Genomic DNA, 16,329 nt, shown 5'->3' on the forward strand with positions numbered 1-16,329 from the left:
GTAAACAACTTGTTTGGGATAGCTTCCAAAGGTTGCAGAGGACTTTTGATCTCTGACCGATAGGATAACATTGTCCATTCGCTCTCCATCAGGATGACTATGAACCTGACAGAACATCCAAGGTCTATGCCCGAAACTGGGCAACTGCAATAGATCTAGATTCAATACATTCTTAGTTAATGAGAAATATCACTGATCTAAGGACGGTATGCAAAAATGCCTTTTTATAAATGTACATAAAATGTTGTAGTACAACAATTGCCACTGTATCATTGTTTGGCTTTATTGGTTGAGGTTCTTTATATTTGTTCCCCCTCCTTCTCTCCAATTTTTACACTCTTTATTGTTTTTATTTGCAGGGAAACACTCAAATGCACTTCCAATTTTAAGCTTGAGTCTACTGGACAGCTCATGTGATGCCCAGTGTGTGGCATGTTGTGGCCTACTAAGAACATAGAGGGGATTGGAATCCACCCACTGTTTACTATCGTTTGGCTTTCCTGCCACTCATTTGCCTGCTTCTTATTTGTGTCCCAGCGTGCCAATCTTGTGTTTGTTCCTCCCATCAAGCATTGCCTCTTTGTCATCTTTTATTGGCTGGCATCTCTACTACAACTATTTTTCTTTTGTGTTAAGTACAATGTTGGAAATGTTCCCTTCTTGCAGGATCACCCGGGATTTTATTTCTTTTTATTGAACCCTATTTTTGTTGGCTGTAGAAATCCGTGGACCAGATTCAAGGGTAACAGAAAGGGTCTTTAGGATATATGATGTAGGAGAATCCAATGCATAAAGATGTCAAAATTCACTCTCTCTAAGTCTGTAGCACAGGCTGGGGGATAAACCCAAGGACTGAAAAACTCTTTATGCCTCAAGGCTACCACGGTCCAGGTCCCAAACCCCAAAGGACAGGGAACCATCCTATCTTTTGTGAGGTCTGCTCAAGACTAGGAGAATAGGCTCAGGCCGGTGGCAGGCGCAGAGGCAGCTAAAATAGATGGGAATATTGGTTGTCTACTTGGAAATGATTAAGATTACTAGCATCCTATCTGGATTACTCTGACACAAATCAGTAGAATTGAACAGGGGCCGTGAGCAGATGAAACTCGGGACTGGTGTGTAAAATAAAGAATATGAGAGCTCACAGTGGGACTAGGGATGCTAAGCATGTAAATGCAGCAGGCACCTGTGGTGCAAGTCAGCCTTTAAGATCTGTCTTTGGTGCAAATATCTCTTGAGGTTCGCCATGAAATGTATAAGGGACATAGTAGATAGAAGACCGCAGTAAGCCCTTTTGTTAGGGAGGGCAGAGAGTATCTCATCGATTACAGCGAGAAGAAAAGGCCTCATATGGAACTGAAACCTGCAGGTTTGCATGAGGCCCTGGCTCCCAGGCAATTTGCTGTGCAAACAATGTTCTGGTGCCCGGCCCTCGCAGCCAGGACATTCCACGAGGAAGGAAAAGTGGAGTAGAACAAACCAGTAGAGGTCCACCTAGGAAGGGGTGGACCAATAACCTTGTACATCAAAGATGACAAATATTACACTTTGAACTAAAGCAAAACACAGTCACGTGCAGGAAATAATTGCCGTCCTGCATAGTAAGCAGGTCACAGTTACATGCATTGTAGTCCAATTCAACATTATTTCTCCTCCTAATATTAAACTCTTTGCCAATGTGCAACCGTTTTGCAACCTTAGATACATGTGGCAGCAGTATTCTCGTTAGTAAATGGATTCCAACAGTGGTAGAAGTGGAAACATATTTAATAAGGGAACCCACTAATTCTGTGGTAGGAGGATACTGTAGAAAGGCGGTGAAGTCCTAAGGAGGCAGAGAACCATATTGAGAGTGAAGACAGTGACAGTCTATGCTTTATTTTAAACCCTCCCCCAAATGAAAATGGTAACATGGAATTAAGTAATAGTAAAGCTGGTCTAGCTTATTAACTGATCTGATCACAGGTTGTATTTTAAAACGATCTAGTAGGTCAAGGCACTTGCTGCAAAGATATAAGTTTCAGGAATGTATAACACGTATCATATTTCTGATTATTAATGCACTTACGGTACAGATCCCCGTCTAATCTCTGGCTATAGGATTGAATCTTTAAACAGTTCTGAGAGTTAATGTGTCTGCCACAAAGCAGGTCATGGGATGTGGAGGTCAGATTTGCATTTCATGTAAAATAACTTGCACCCCCTAAAAACAACAGCATGTAACCAGCAAATCATAGGTTGGAGCCCTTGCAGAATTGTGTCTGATTTTTCATATTCCAAGGTTAATAAAATGGGCTTGTGATTAATGAACTACTATTAGGTGCCAAAAAAAACTATTTGTCATACATATGGTGGTTAGTGTAATTACAAACACAAACACACATACCTCTGGCATTCTTACAGAACTCACAAAGATGCATTATTTCGCACTTTAACGCTTGACAGCTTTTATAAAGTGAATAATGGAGTGTGTCTTGGTTGACATTTAAAATCTAGGTAGAAGCAAGTTCTGGAGGTCCAAATGGACCTCCAAACACTCACATCAAGGACACACAACTCAGACATAAGGAACTTCTGATCCTCTGTGAAGAGACACTTGATGCTGTGCTAAACCCCACCACTCCTGCAGTCTACTTTCCAAAACACACTGAATGTGCATGTAACCCTCTGGATGTGGCCTGGCGTCTAAAGGCTACAGCTGCGAGTATTCACTTGGGGATGGACCGGAACCCAGCTCTGGCTCAAGAACAGCTGCTGGAACTGACATCTGGCCCATTCCCACCCAATTTCTGCATTGATTCACAGTCTTTTCACCCCTTTCTGAGACTGGGAAGCCATATACAGATTGTAAAGTTAGCCAAAATGATCAAGAACAAGACAATAAGCAGGCAGTCAGGTTTTACCTTCTGGGGCGGTGTCCACGGTGAACCACAGTTTAAAGCGCTCTGGGTAGCGGGCCTGCAACTCCTCCAGGTCGTCCCGCAACAGGATATCTGAATCGCTCTACCAAGACAGAAAGGAGGTGGAGTTAATGGCGTCCGAGCGCAATGCTGGCCCAAAGCATGGCTTCTCCGACACCTGGCTCCTCACTCTGAAGGCATTTGTATTGGTCCACCACAACTTCCGGTTTTTTTTCTTTTTCAAGTAGGACGACATAGCAAAAAACAAATTCCTCAATAAGAAAAGGCACATGGAGGCGGTTCCTTCAGGGTGGCAGACCAGTAACTGCCTTCAGGATTATTTAGAAGCTGTCTCCTGTGCACACAATACTGGTCACATAACAAATGATCAGATGCTGTTAAACATGAAAGACTAAATTGCAATTAATATTCCCACTGTGCTGGCAAAGGGAGATGGTGGTTCCGAGTGCTGGGAAACAGGGATGAAATACTCTGCCACTGGATGTCAAACTAGCACACGCTTAGTCAACCAACACAATACATGAACCTACATAATGGAAGGCATTATTCACACACGAATGCCTGTGAGCTTTCAACTCATCAGATCAATTGAAGAGCTGAACCTTCTCGTGCACTGGATTTTGTAAGCTTGGCCAATAGGTAAAGGCGAAAAATTACAAAGGGCCAGAAATGCAGCACACAGCCAAGCACACATTTTTTGGGGAAAAAAAAGTACCTTCAGTCATTTTTTTATTTAGAGGAAGAATTGACATTAAACCAAAAAAGTAGGAAGTACATGTTAAGGATATGTAAAAAATATATTTAGCGCAAAAACGTGGATAATCAAGGAGCCAAGTTTTTAGATAAATATTCAAGACTGCAAAAATGTGCATCTCAGGAAAGTTTATGTAACAAATTGCACAAAATAGAGCATGGGGCACGTTTTTATCATTAGCACCCATCTTTTGATATGGTTCAGATGTTTGTCATTAAATGAAAAATTGATTTTTGTCAATATTGGTTGTAGGTATTAGGGACCACTCTTTTAGCTTAATACAAAACCAGTTTCAGGCACCAGTCATCCAGGACGGAGGTTGTTAGTGCCTCTGTATTATTGGTTGACCCAAGTCCTGCCTTGGATGGTTTACCAAGAATGGCTTTCAGCTGCCTGAGCCCCAATTCTTTTAGCAATTCAGTAGGATGTGAGAAATTTGAAACCATTCTGTAGCTTGCCATCCCGTGGTTTTTCGGCGTTTCTTTCATTTGCTCTAGGAGTTTACCTTCCAAAATAAACTGGTTAATGGTTCTTAGAGAAATCGTCAAACAAAAAGTAATCTTTTCAGATCCTAGCTGGGAGGACGATCTACCAATAACCCAACTATGACCTACCAGCTTCACAAATTCCTCTTATGAAAGTGGTGTGAAGGATGGAAATACTTCTGCTTTCATCTGAGTCGCTGAACTCCCCTTCTCTTCTGAAGGATTGAGCTCTGACAGCGACTCACAGCGGTAGTTGTGCATACAAAAATATTCTTGCATGACTTGCTACGCCTGGATTAAATATTTGTGAGAAACAGCATCTAAGTTAGTAGCAGTGATGATATAAACTGAGAAAAACCAGACTGATCTATTAATAGCTGGAATTGCAGAGTTCATAAACATTTTCATTTTAGGTTTCCTCTAGTTTTCAGGGGCGGCTCCTCCATAATGGCGGAGGAGTGTCACCTCACTACAGTAGAGGATAAATAAAACTATAATAAAGCATTGTTATTATTGTTTTATTTATATCTGAGCTGCTTACATTCGACAGGAGGGGCAGACCAGGGCAGGGAGGAGTACTGTGGACTTACAAGTGCGCATGTCAGTTTGGCCAGCTGTCTTAGGCCAGCCAAACTGACATGCGGACTTATGTTTCTCAAACAGGTTGCAGAAACTCTACAGGCTCCCAGGTAAAGTCTTTGAGCTGCAAACAAGGTACTCAGACCAATCCTAGCACTGGTCTTATGCTATGAGAGCAGCATCTGGTTTGGGTAGGGAAACTGTACTTTCAGGCCCATCTACTTCCGGAGGAGAAGGGCAGGAGCAGTGGGAGTGGAGAAGAGTGGCAGGTAAGTGGCTGAGACAGGGAGTAGGAGCTTGTGCATGACCTCCACCCAGGCTGTGAGATAAAGCCGGGTGGAGAACATGCTAAGTGTGCATAACTGTTTGGCTTGTCGACTAAACATTCATGTCCACTTTTTTTTATTGACATTTTCAAACAAACAAATTACAGTGCAATGCAACAAGCCAGCATGATATTGACCAATATAGGAGCGCCAAGAAACACTGTCTCAATAGTATACAAGTCTCAATAGTATACAAATCCCAATAGTGACATACACTTCGTAAGCCCTCCACTAGCAGAAGGATTTACATTCATAATTTATCTAGATAGTCGCATGAATCAGCAACAACAAATAATAGTACGTTACATACTACATCAGAGAGGGCATTAGTCATATCTGTACACCATTCTCATGACCACATTTCTTAGGAGCTATGACAGGTAGACAGACCCCAGGGGCAAGTAAAGGATAATACCACATCATGTGAGTGGTATATTCTGAGTGTCTCCTGTATTCGTTACTACATTCAATGTTTGCTGACTTTGAGCTCAGGTCAGAAATGGTTCCCATATATTACAAGGTCTAGAAGAGGGCAGCAGGAGCTCCCAAACATATGCTCAATTGTGTGTGACCTTATGTGACATCCCCAACCCATTCTTTAATGGAGGGCACTTGTCTCCTGCCCCAGTGGATTGCAACTTGTCGCTTCGCAAACAGTAAGAGGAGTGCATGTAGCTTACGCAGCTTGGGCGGTGTTTCTCTAACATACCCTAAGAGGCCAAGAGCAGGGGATGGGGCCAGTGATAAGCCAAGGATGTGATTCACTGAGTCAAAAACTAGGAACAGTCCCACGCGACATGTAGAAACATGGCCGGGGTGAAGCCGCAGCGCCAACAACTATCGTCCTCTTATACCCATACGATGGAGGCTCACTGGTGTTCTATAAAATCTGTGCAGATATTTAAAATGGATCAATCTTAACTTGTAATTCGGAGAGAGTTTGGTGAGTTGCCCACAACAAAATTCCCATTGGGCTTCGGTCAAAGAGGTCTCGAGGTCGTCATTCCAGTGTCTAAAGGATTTAGGTATCACCAACGGGGCAGTGTTCTGCATGTGGGTGTACAAGCGCGTAATGAGTTTACGGGGAGATGGAGATTTTAGTCCCTTAAACTAAACCGAGACAAAACAGAGCTCTTGCTTCTAGGCCCAGCCTCGCCAATACCTTTCACTTCCCTGTGGCCCCAAGCTCTGGGCACTCCCCCCACCCCCAAGGAAAGCGTCAAGAGCCTAGGAGTGTGACTGGACAGGAAGCTTTCCTTTTCCACCCAGGCTACTAAGCTGTCCGCCACCTGCTTTGGCATCCTTAAAACTTTAAGGAAAGTCCTTCCACTTCTGCCTCTAGAAGCCAAGAAAGTGGCAGTACAAGGCCTCATCCAGTCCCGCCTGGACTCAAACAATGCCCTATATGTAGGGGCTCCCGAGATGACTCTCCGGAAACTCCAGGTGGTGCAAAACTGCGCAGCACGCACCCTGCTACAGATTCCACGAGCCCAGTCAGCCAGACCTGCATTAAAAAGTCTTCACTGGCTACCAGTCGAGCACAGGGTGACATTCAAGGCGCTGTGCATTGCGCACCGGGCCTTTTGGAAAACAGGACCCGCAATTAATAGCAACCTTTTCATCCCCTATCACCCAAATAGGAACCTCCGCTCCACTGAGGCTTTCCTGGCAGTGGTTCCTAGAGTGAAGAGAGCTAGATCCGGGGGTAGGTTGTTCTCATTAAACACAGCTTAACTTTGGAACACCCTCCCCCTCTCACTTCGTTCCAACCCGGACCTGCTCTCATTCCGTAAAAAGCTGAAGACTTTATTATTCTCTAATAAAAGAGAGAGGGACCCTCTACCAAAGGGATGGGGTACCAACTGTTGACTTTGTCAAGAAAGCAATTCCCTCTGGCCTCAATAATCAAAATAGCATAACATCAAACATATAGCACACAAAACGAGCAAACTTAAAAACAATGCAGTAGTGATCAAAATTCTGAAACAGCAAATAAATTACCAAGTGCACAAGTTTATTTAAAATATTAGTTAAAAACCGAAATAAAAATATACTAATCACAATCAAGGGAAAACAGTCAATATAAGGAACAATTACTCTTTACAGTTCATCACACAAGTTCCTAAAGTAAATGGGAAGGAGGAACACAAAAAGGTTATATTCAGCATCAGTCAGAATAGTCCTTAGTTAGTGATTAGAATTCTCTCAGCAACCGCGCTCTAGAAATCTATTTCTAATTCTAATTCTAGTGTAGGCAAAGGCGGGGGTGCCTTCTGGTATCCCTCCAAAAGGGCTTGGCATGCTGCGCGCACCTATGATACAGAAAGATCTCAGTAAATGTCACTGTCTGACCCTCAGTCGCTTCCGCGGGGAGGGTCTGAATTCGTCTCCTGGTTACAAGTCCGCAAAAGTCTGAAGTTTCATCTCTGGGACAGTGACTTACTTATACTATCCTGTATGCAAGGTAGCATTGGGTTTTGCCGCAAAGGAATGGAAGGGGCTTATAGCACCGGAACTCCTGCCCTTTTGCGCAGCTCATCCCATGGCCAACATAGTGTTCCAGCAGAGTCTGTCTCCACGAGGGTGGCATGTTTTTTGATATAATGCCACTTTAAGTGGGACAGGGGCCATCACATCAGTCTCGACTGCCACATGCAGCTGGAAGGGGGTCGGGTGTGTCCAATAGTGCAAAAATTGTGCCTATAGCTGCATATCGGGAGCCCCCAAACTGCCCTGTCTCAATGGGAGAGTCAGTAGGTCCCAGGAGGTTCTGGCCTGACCCCCCGCCCACGCCAAAGAAACCATCTGCGATTTCAGGGAATTAAAGTGGGATCGGTATATTGACAAATAAATACAAGAACTTTGGTAAGACGCCCACTTTAGCCAGTGCTATCTTGCCGGCCAGCGATAATGGCAACTTGGACCACACCTTCACCTTTTCCTCCAGCCACGTGACAGCTAGGCAATAGTTCAATCTCCACACCTCCCGTGTGTCTCGGCTCATCCAAACCCCCAAATATTTAACCGCTTCAGCTTCTCACCTCAAGGGGAACTCCAATATCATTGGGAAGTACCATCAGTCAGCGGAAAGATCGCCGATTTAGTCCAGTTTATAAATACACCAGCTAGCCCTCCAAAGCGAATGAACTCCCTCAAAAAGGGGCAGAGCTAGCTCGCAACCAGGAAGGCTGCTTGAGCCGAGAGCTCCGCTACTCCGCCAGAAAATTCGTAATTTATCCTGCAGCTGCATCGTTTCGCAAGCATCACGGAGGCAGGGCCGGCTCTAGGCTCATGGTGGCCCTGTGCAGGGAGCGTAGGTCGGGGCCCCCGGAAGAGTGACGCACTGGTCGTGCAGGGGGCTTCTAAATAACCTCCCCTGTTCCACTCACTAGTCATAGCTGCCAACAGCTAGCTGCCTGTCTCCCTTAGACTGGTGAGAGGGCACTGTACCAATACCCCAGCGGGCTTCAAAAACAACGCCGCTTATCGAAAAGGCGCGTGCGAGCAATATGTGCAATAATATGACACGTAAAATCTAAGACACTTTAATCTTCCGGTCCGGATAAACAACATTGTTAATATAAATCAGATTTATGTTCATATTGTATGCTCGAGGGAACTTTGCCATTAACCAAGGCGTATCTCGCTGCTCGTATGTCACCCTTCAACTCAACAAGCACGGCTAGTGCATATAAAAGGCAGCCAGAAACAAACACTCGCGCAAACAACCACACATTTGTGTGCTCACGAACGCACAAATGTGCATGCACGCACACACGCACTCACGGCTGCAGGCGCTATCCCATCACACATATAATAGAATTGTTGTCAAAAGCTGGTACAATCCAATTAAATATACAGCACCCATCTGGACAGAGAGAATCAACCATTGAGGTTTCCTGGTTGAGTAGGATGCAAAGCACGCCGTTTATTTTTGGGGAATAAGGTATTCGTTGCACACATTTTTATTAGTGCTCATGTCAGGGTATTGCACATTTTACTGGGGATAGTGGTGCATTTCAACGCCTCGTCAAGGGTAGTAAGCGCAGTATAAATACAATTACAATTGCAGACAACAGCGCACTGTACATATTCCGTTGTGTAGGCCTGGTGGTGCACTGCACAAATCTTATTTCAAGGAACAGTGAGCTATCAGCCACGGAAAAACGCCACCCCAGCCACGGGAAAACGCCTCACAATGTGTTTCCGCACCTGTCGGTCCTGAGCCACACGGTCCCTCTCAACCGCTTCACACCTCAAGCACATTTTAAATTGGGCAAAGTAGCATGCGCATGAGAATGACCAAGGGTGAAGACCGCGCAGACGCGCACCAGCGGCCCGAGTGGAAATCGCACATCTAATTGTCACTGTTTCCTGAATTATGCGCCGTCAATTTTTGCAAAGTGCCCTGCTAAAATACAGTATAAACATAGCTGCCAATGTTTCAGATTGCTTATGTGTGACATTTTCATAATTTTTGTGAAATTATGAGTGCCATTCAACGACTATGAGTGACACTCTCTCGCGAGCAAAATCAGGCAATGAAGACGAGGGAAACATATAAGTATCAGCAATTACACCCATTTGAGCAGCGAGAAACTCTAAAATCTTAAAATTGATGCAAAGCACCAGTGCACAACATAGTTTTCTAGAAGTTTGTCGTTGTTATTTATACAACAGCACACATTCCTATCTGAGGCACTCCACAATGTTCAGCCTCTTCATTTCTGATGCGCACAGTGGGTCATAGCTGCCAAGTTTTGCGATTGCTTATGTGTAACATTTCAATGGTTTCAATATACTTATGAGTAACATTCAGCTGCCAAATATATCACACTTAGAGTAACACTTGCTCTCAATTAAAACAATGGAATGAAATGCATTGAAAGAGCTAAATATCAGAAATTACAATATTTTGAAGAATGAAAAGCTCTAAAGAGATCTTGAAACTAATAGAAAACTCCTGAAATGAAATCTCACTAACCTACAACCTCTTTATAAGATGACCATACGGTAAAACAATTGCGGCAAATCCTTTCATGGCAATGAAGACACATTAGATGGGAGTTTGCAGGGGGCTGTGAGCCACTAGCTTAGCCTGACAAGACATCAATAGTGGATCAACACTATGTAGGAGGCACCAATTAAAGTTTGGAGGCCAGTCCATCTGAAAAAATATACTGAGATTTATAAAAGTATGCCTCTGGCTCTCAGTACAAAATGGCTAAAAAATGGAATGGTTGCGTAGTAGGGTAATATAGGATGAAGAGCTGACTTGTGTCTGTCTGTAAGTCAGACTAGAAAATTAACCCCCCCACACACACACTCCAGGTCGTCACTGGGACAGAAAATAAACATGGGCAGCAGGCTAAAAGTGCCCACCATTTAGCAAACTAGAAAAATAAAATTGGCCCACTTTTGCAAATCAAAACAGTTTTGAACTTGTCAAGACATGCTCTATAGTTTTTTGCAATGTATAGAAAAGATTGCATGCATCTAGGCTTGCTGCAAGTAATCTTTGTTACACTAGGAGGGAAATCAACAGTAATACCTGGTGCACTAGCCACAAACAGCCAAATGAAATAAGCCCACACACTGACTGGTCATATGATCTATCCTTCGGACCCTGGCAGATGGTACCTGAAGGAAAAAGAAAGCTGCTGCCCACTAACTGCGCTGATTTCCAAGATAGAGACTCCCTCATTTAAGCTGCAGGCAAGGTTTGGTAATTATATGAGGGAGATAAACAGTAAAACCTGATGCTGCACAGCAGACCTAATAGGTCCTGAAACAGTCCAAGAAAGTTAGCGCATGAGGACCTGTGACAGTGACATGCATACTTTGGGAAAGCACTGCACTTGCAACAGGCGCACAAAAAAAACAAATAGACCAGCCAAAAGCCAACACTGTCAAATCTTCCTTCCAATAAAGACCTCCTCCCCTCTTTTCATTGTGTGCCGCCTCTTGAGCCCAAGTGAATCAGCGCACTGAATGTAGACTCGGTCCCATGTACCCAAAAGAAGGCCCAGTTGGTTCGAATCACTTTTGCAGATATGTGGCCTATATAATTATGCATCCCTCAGAATCGGCAGTTATTATTGGTGCAGACAACAATTATGCTCAATTTCAACATCGCCATTCTAAAGCACAGACTGTTATTTCCTAGCCAAGAGGATTCTCTGCACACTACGTGATTATTCCCTGCCCGTCAATTGGCAAGGTATGTAATTGTGCCTAACTAACACGAGGCCTAACCAAAAATGACATTGCCATGAAGTGAGTGATAAGTGAGACATAATAGCTGCAGCCTTCTGGGCACTATGATACAAACCAGCAGGAGGTGTGAACTGCTTCCCTCATACGTTAACACTATAGATATAATAATACCAGAGGATTGAAGCTCACCTGACCCTGATGGACCGAGTCTTCCGGGGCCAGGCTATGTTGACGAGACTTCAAGCAGCCTGGTCAGGTCAGGACACCACCATGATGAGAGGCACAGGAGCCGGTGCGAGCAGTGGAACTTTCAAGCTTAACTTCCGCCGCTCGCACCGCCCAGTTAGCAACAATGTTGCAAATGCCCAAGTGAGAGCACAGATAAGCCAGCCTGGCAGGTCGGAGCAACCGAAACCTCCTCCTGGCAGAAGATGATTTATATTTAACACCAGAGAGCAGTAGTTGCACTGCACAGTGTGGGAAGGGGGCCCCTGTAGCGCGGGCCCCCCGCACCACGTGGTCTTCGGGGGCCTGTCGGCGCGATGACTTGCAGCTGGCACGGGACTCGCTGCGGCCCGTGTGGAGCTGCGGTGGGGTGCCTGTGCTCCGCGTTGGGGCCTCCAACCCCCCCCCCCCCCCCATCGATGCTGGTTGTGCGGCTTGGCTGCTGCTGGGGCAAGGATTGCTGCCGCGGAGGTGGGAGGTTGCCCGTTCCCCTCCCAGTGTGACCGGAGTCCAGGAGAGCGCAGGTGGTGCAGCGCCCGGAGTAGAAGGGAGGCGGCGAATGGAGAGCAGAGGAGGCTGCGCAGGACGTGCGCGACCCAGGGGTCTCTTGGGTGAGGCCCGAGCTCGCAAAATATCTGAGGATTGTCTTGCGTCGTCCATGCGGGGCCCACAAGAGGAGGAGAGACACTTGCGGCCGGTTCGCCTTGAAGGAGGAAGTCGGCGAACCGGCAGACGAGAGACTGAGGTCTCTTTGGCCTACACGGGTCCTGTGGATTTGTAATGGTGACACGTCACACTGCAGAGGCGGTGTAGCTCAGCCCTAATATTTGCCGGAGCGCAACAGACTGAAGGTTGGTTCTTGAGAGGTGGTGTCTGCATGCTGCGGGCTGCGTGAATACTTTAGGAGCGACCCAGAAGCCCTGAGCTGCTCTCTCTCCGGTGTGGTGGCGAGGCCCTGAATGTGGTGGATGCTCCCGGAGATACACTTTACGTTGCTGTTGGGCCTGAACATTTGCTGCGCCCGGGTTGGGCTGTGAGGTTCGGAAGATCCGTTTGCTGGGAGCCTCCCCTCCCCCCTCTGCCTCTCCCCCCCTCGGATCGCCCTGTGTCCGGCCAGCACATAAGTGTTGTGGAGAAACATTGCCTTTTTGCCTAACATACGGCCCCCTCAGTTTGCCAACGCAGATCTGCGCAGAGGTTTGGCCTGCCCCGGAGTGCGCTATATACTGGAGAAATAGTCTGTGGAAAGTGAGCGCTGTCTGGTGGAGGCTGGGTTGCTCGGGGTCTAACTGTGGTGCTCGGCTGTGAGATCGCTGGCTGTCCTGGGCTGGGCAGGGTCCGCGATTCCCTTTCTGCCGAGTGGGCAGGGATCGCTGTGAGGCCCTGTGGCCCGAACCATGTGGTCCGTTTCAGCCTGTTGCCTGACCGCTACGGTCTGGACCGCAGGAGACGCGATTGCCAGGCTTCCCCTCCACCACTGGCCGGTCCACCTATCGGTAGCCCAGCCCTAGGAAGCGGCGCATTACGGCATGGGGGTCTGCTGACTTGGCCGGAATGGGGCGCGTAGACAGGTCGCAAACTAAACTGTTGTTTGACCCTAAGAGGTTCAAGCCCGGGGATACCACCACTGAGGACAGTCTTGGGGAGCAGGAGCAGACAGCGGGCGACCAACAACAGGACATCCGCAGCTTGTTGGTCACAATGGAGAAGAACCTACAAGGCAGGATTACCTTCTTGGCACCAAGATGGATGCGCTCACGTATCTGATGGACCGCATGGCCGAAAAATTGGACAAGCATGCAGAGAGGCTTGATATGACGGAGCGCAGGGTGACCGAGGTGGAGGAGGCACAAACCGGCCTGGATACGGAGCACAAACAGTTGGGCAGGGTGATACAGCTACTACAGCACAAAACAGAGGACTTGGAAGCACACTCTAGGCGCTGTAATCTGCGCATCACGGGACTGCCGGAGTCCACCTCCACGGGGAACATGGAACTCTTTATCGAGAAACTTCTTAAGTCACTTCTGGGAGATGCTTCCTTCTCAGAGAAGGTCGTGGTGGAGAGGGCGCACCGCTCTCTCGCGCCTCGTCCTAAGCCGGGCACCCCCCCCCCCCTCGACCAATTATAGCGAAGTTATTGAACTACAGAGACAGAGACGTGGCCCTTAGACTGGCGCGTGAAAATCAGCCACTGAGCTTTGAGGGGTACACAATCTCCCTATACCTGGATTTTACTGCTAGGGTGCAGGAGGCGAGGCGTTTGTTTGCCCCGATGAAGAGACAGCTCAGGGATATGGGGGCTGATTATGCGATGCTTTATCCTGCAAAGCTAAGAGTTAACCGGCAGGGACGCTCATTCACCTTCACTGACCCTAAAGCTCTGCAGAAGGCCCTAAAAGACTAGTCGAAGGAACGGCAAAAGTCTCCAGACAAACCTTACTGGACGAGGCGGCGGGTGGATCTTTGGAGGAGCAGGACTGAGCGGGGAGCGCAATATATCACTGCTGAGTATTCTTTTGTACTGCTAGTGGGGGAGGGAGGGGATTGCGTAGGGAGTGAACAAGGATGTGTTCGGATCGACGACAGAGTATGCCCGGTGCCTTGTGTCCCGTAGGTACGGGATAGAATGTTACACCTATGATGACGAAGAAACACGAGGCCCCCCCCCGCCTTGCAGATTAGGTTCCCTATTCTGAGGGGGATGCGGGCCGAGGAATAGATGGGATTGAGACGGTTTGCTTTGACATATCCTCTCGGGCGTGGGGTTGTGCGGGTAGGGGGGTGGGAAGATGTGAGTGAGCCTGGTTAGAGGACCACGGGGGGTCTTGAAGGGATGATATATGTATGATGTCTTTATAATTTAATGAGTTTTTTTTGCAGCTGCAAACGCTCCTAATTGGCGGTAAGCGGGGCGTTGGTATTTGAAACTGTGCTATTTTGTTTGCCATTGCGAGCTACATCCATCCCTGAGTGAATCACACCTGGGATGTGTTTTGTTGTTTGGGTAGGGGGGAAGGTTCTACCTGGGGCAGGTGGTAGGTTTCGCTGCCGAGTTGGGGCAGGGCAGACGTGGGAGGGATCCGGGGGGGGGGATAGGTGATGTGGGCCTGTTAAGTTTGCTGATATTAGACATGCTCACTTGTTGTAGCATTGTAGGAGACTGCATTCATAGATTTCAGCAACAGGTACTGGGCCGCGGTTGGGTGGGAGGATGGCACATTGGGGGGAATGTTCTATGACTTTGTTTTAGAGTTCTTAATCTTTAGGTCTACAGCTATAAAGGGACGCAACCCAGGCTCGCACACACAAATTACACTTCATTTACGATCACTATGGCTTCTGACACACAAGTGACTGCACAGGAGGGTGCTCTAGACTCTATGGCCCTTCTCACGTGGAATGTACGTGGCCTGAATGACCACCGCAAGGTTCGAAAACTTTTGAATTATTTTAATAGGCACAATGTAGATGTGGCTCTCCTACAGGAGACCCACCTACGTCCAGACAGCCTCATTTTGCGCTCCAAAGGACTTCTGGGCAATATCCATGCTGCGGGGTTCACGTCACATGCTAGAGGGGTCCTGACATGGGTTAACCAGAGGTCTGCACTGACGTTGGAACCTCTTGAAACAGACAGGGAGGGCAGGTTCGTACTGTCTAGTTGTAGTGATAAGGGGCTGGAACTCCTCCTTCTCAATGTTTATGGTCCCAACTATGATAACCCCGACTTTTACACAAAGTTATCCCTAGAAGTCCAGCCATACGCCCAGTCCCAGACTTTGTGGGGGGGGGGAGATTTCAACTTCACCAGACAGCCAGCCATGGACAGATCGGACGGTCCAGACAGACGCCTCGCGGCTATGGTGGTGGAGACAGAGTTATTGCGCTTTGATATGATGGATGTATGGCGGCACAGATCCCCTATCCAGGGCGGCTACACGCACTATTCTGCGCAATACAATATTCACACTAGGATTGACCATTGGTTTGCCTCCAGTCAGCCACTCCAGCAGATCCGAGCGCGTGTGATCCTACCGCGCACATACTCGGACCACTCCCCCCTGTTATTGGCATTAGCCTTGCCTAAGAAACAAATCCCTCCGTTCCAATGGCTTTTCCTGCCCTACTCCCTACTGGACGCTGCTTTTAGAGAGGAGTTGGCTGAGTCCATTGCGACATTCTTTGAGAAGAACGTTGGATCGGTAGACTCCTTCCAAACGGTATGGGAGGCTTTCAAGGCATACATTAGGGGAATCACTATCTCTAAGCACGCAGGAGTCCTCAAATCTATACGTGGTAGGCTGGAGACCCTGGAGCGTAAACTAAAGGAACTGGAGAGCTCTTGCTCCGACTGAGGATAATACCCGGGAGCTGACTCAGACTCTACGTGAATTCCACGAGGAGGCTGATGCGGAACTTAAGCATCTTGGGAAATACGCCGTTACCAGATCCTATGGCGAGGGTGAACGACCGGGGAAGGTTTTAGCGCAACTCCTCAAACAACGCAGGGATACTTCCGCGGTCCCAAATATTGCGTCGGGCCTGGAGGCGCCGCCACTCACGGAAGTGCAGGTGGCGAAGAAGTTCCAAGAATATTATGGAAGGCCGTACTCTTCCTGGGGGAAGTGGCTCAGAGGAACGTATCCTTGATTACTTGACTCTTATTGAGCGGCCCTGGCTGTCTAATGTGCACCGTAAATTCCTGATGTGGCCCATAGAGCGTGAAGAGATAACTTTAGCCTTATCCCAGATGAGAGCGGGGAGCGCCCCAGGCAGTGATGATCTCATGGTTTCGTTCTATAAAGCTTTCCAGGACATAC

The 16,329-nt window shown here is 47.4% G+C and overlaps 1 protein-coding gene across 1 annotated transcript in view; it reads right to left on the minus strand.

The window, feature by feature from the left end:
• The window catches only part of CYB5R1 (cytochrome b5 reductase 1), a 237,484-nt gene that overhangs the window by 25,470 nt on the left and 195,685 nt on the right, over positions 1 to 16,329 (minus strand). The window contains exon 8 of the mRNA XM_086923080.1: positions 2,904 to 3,003. Within this exon, the coding sequence (XP_086779206.1) occupies positions 2,904 to 3,003 (100 nt within the window). The remainder of the gene's footprint in view (positions 1 to 2,903; positions 3,004 to 16,329) is intronic.

The sequence above is a fragment of the Lissotriton vulgaris genome, chromosome 5 (genome assembly GCF_964263255.1).
Source record: "Lissotriton vulgaris chromosome 5, aLisVul1.2, whole genome shotgun sequence".
In the NCBI taxonomy this organism is placed as follows: domain Eukaryota; kingdom Metazoa; phylum Chordata; class Amphibia; order Caudata; family Salamandridae; genus Lissotriton; species Lissotriton vulgaris.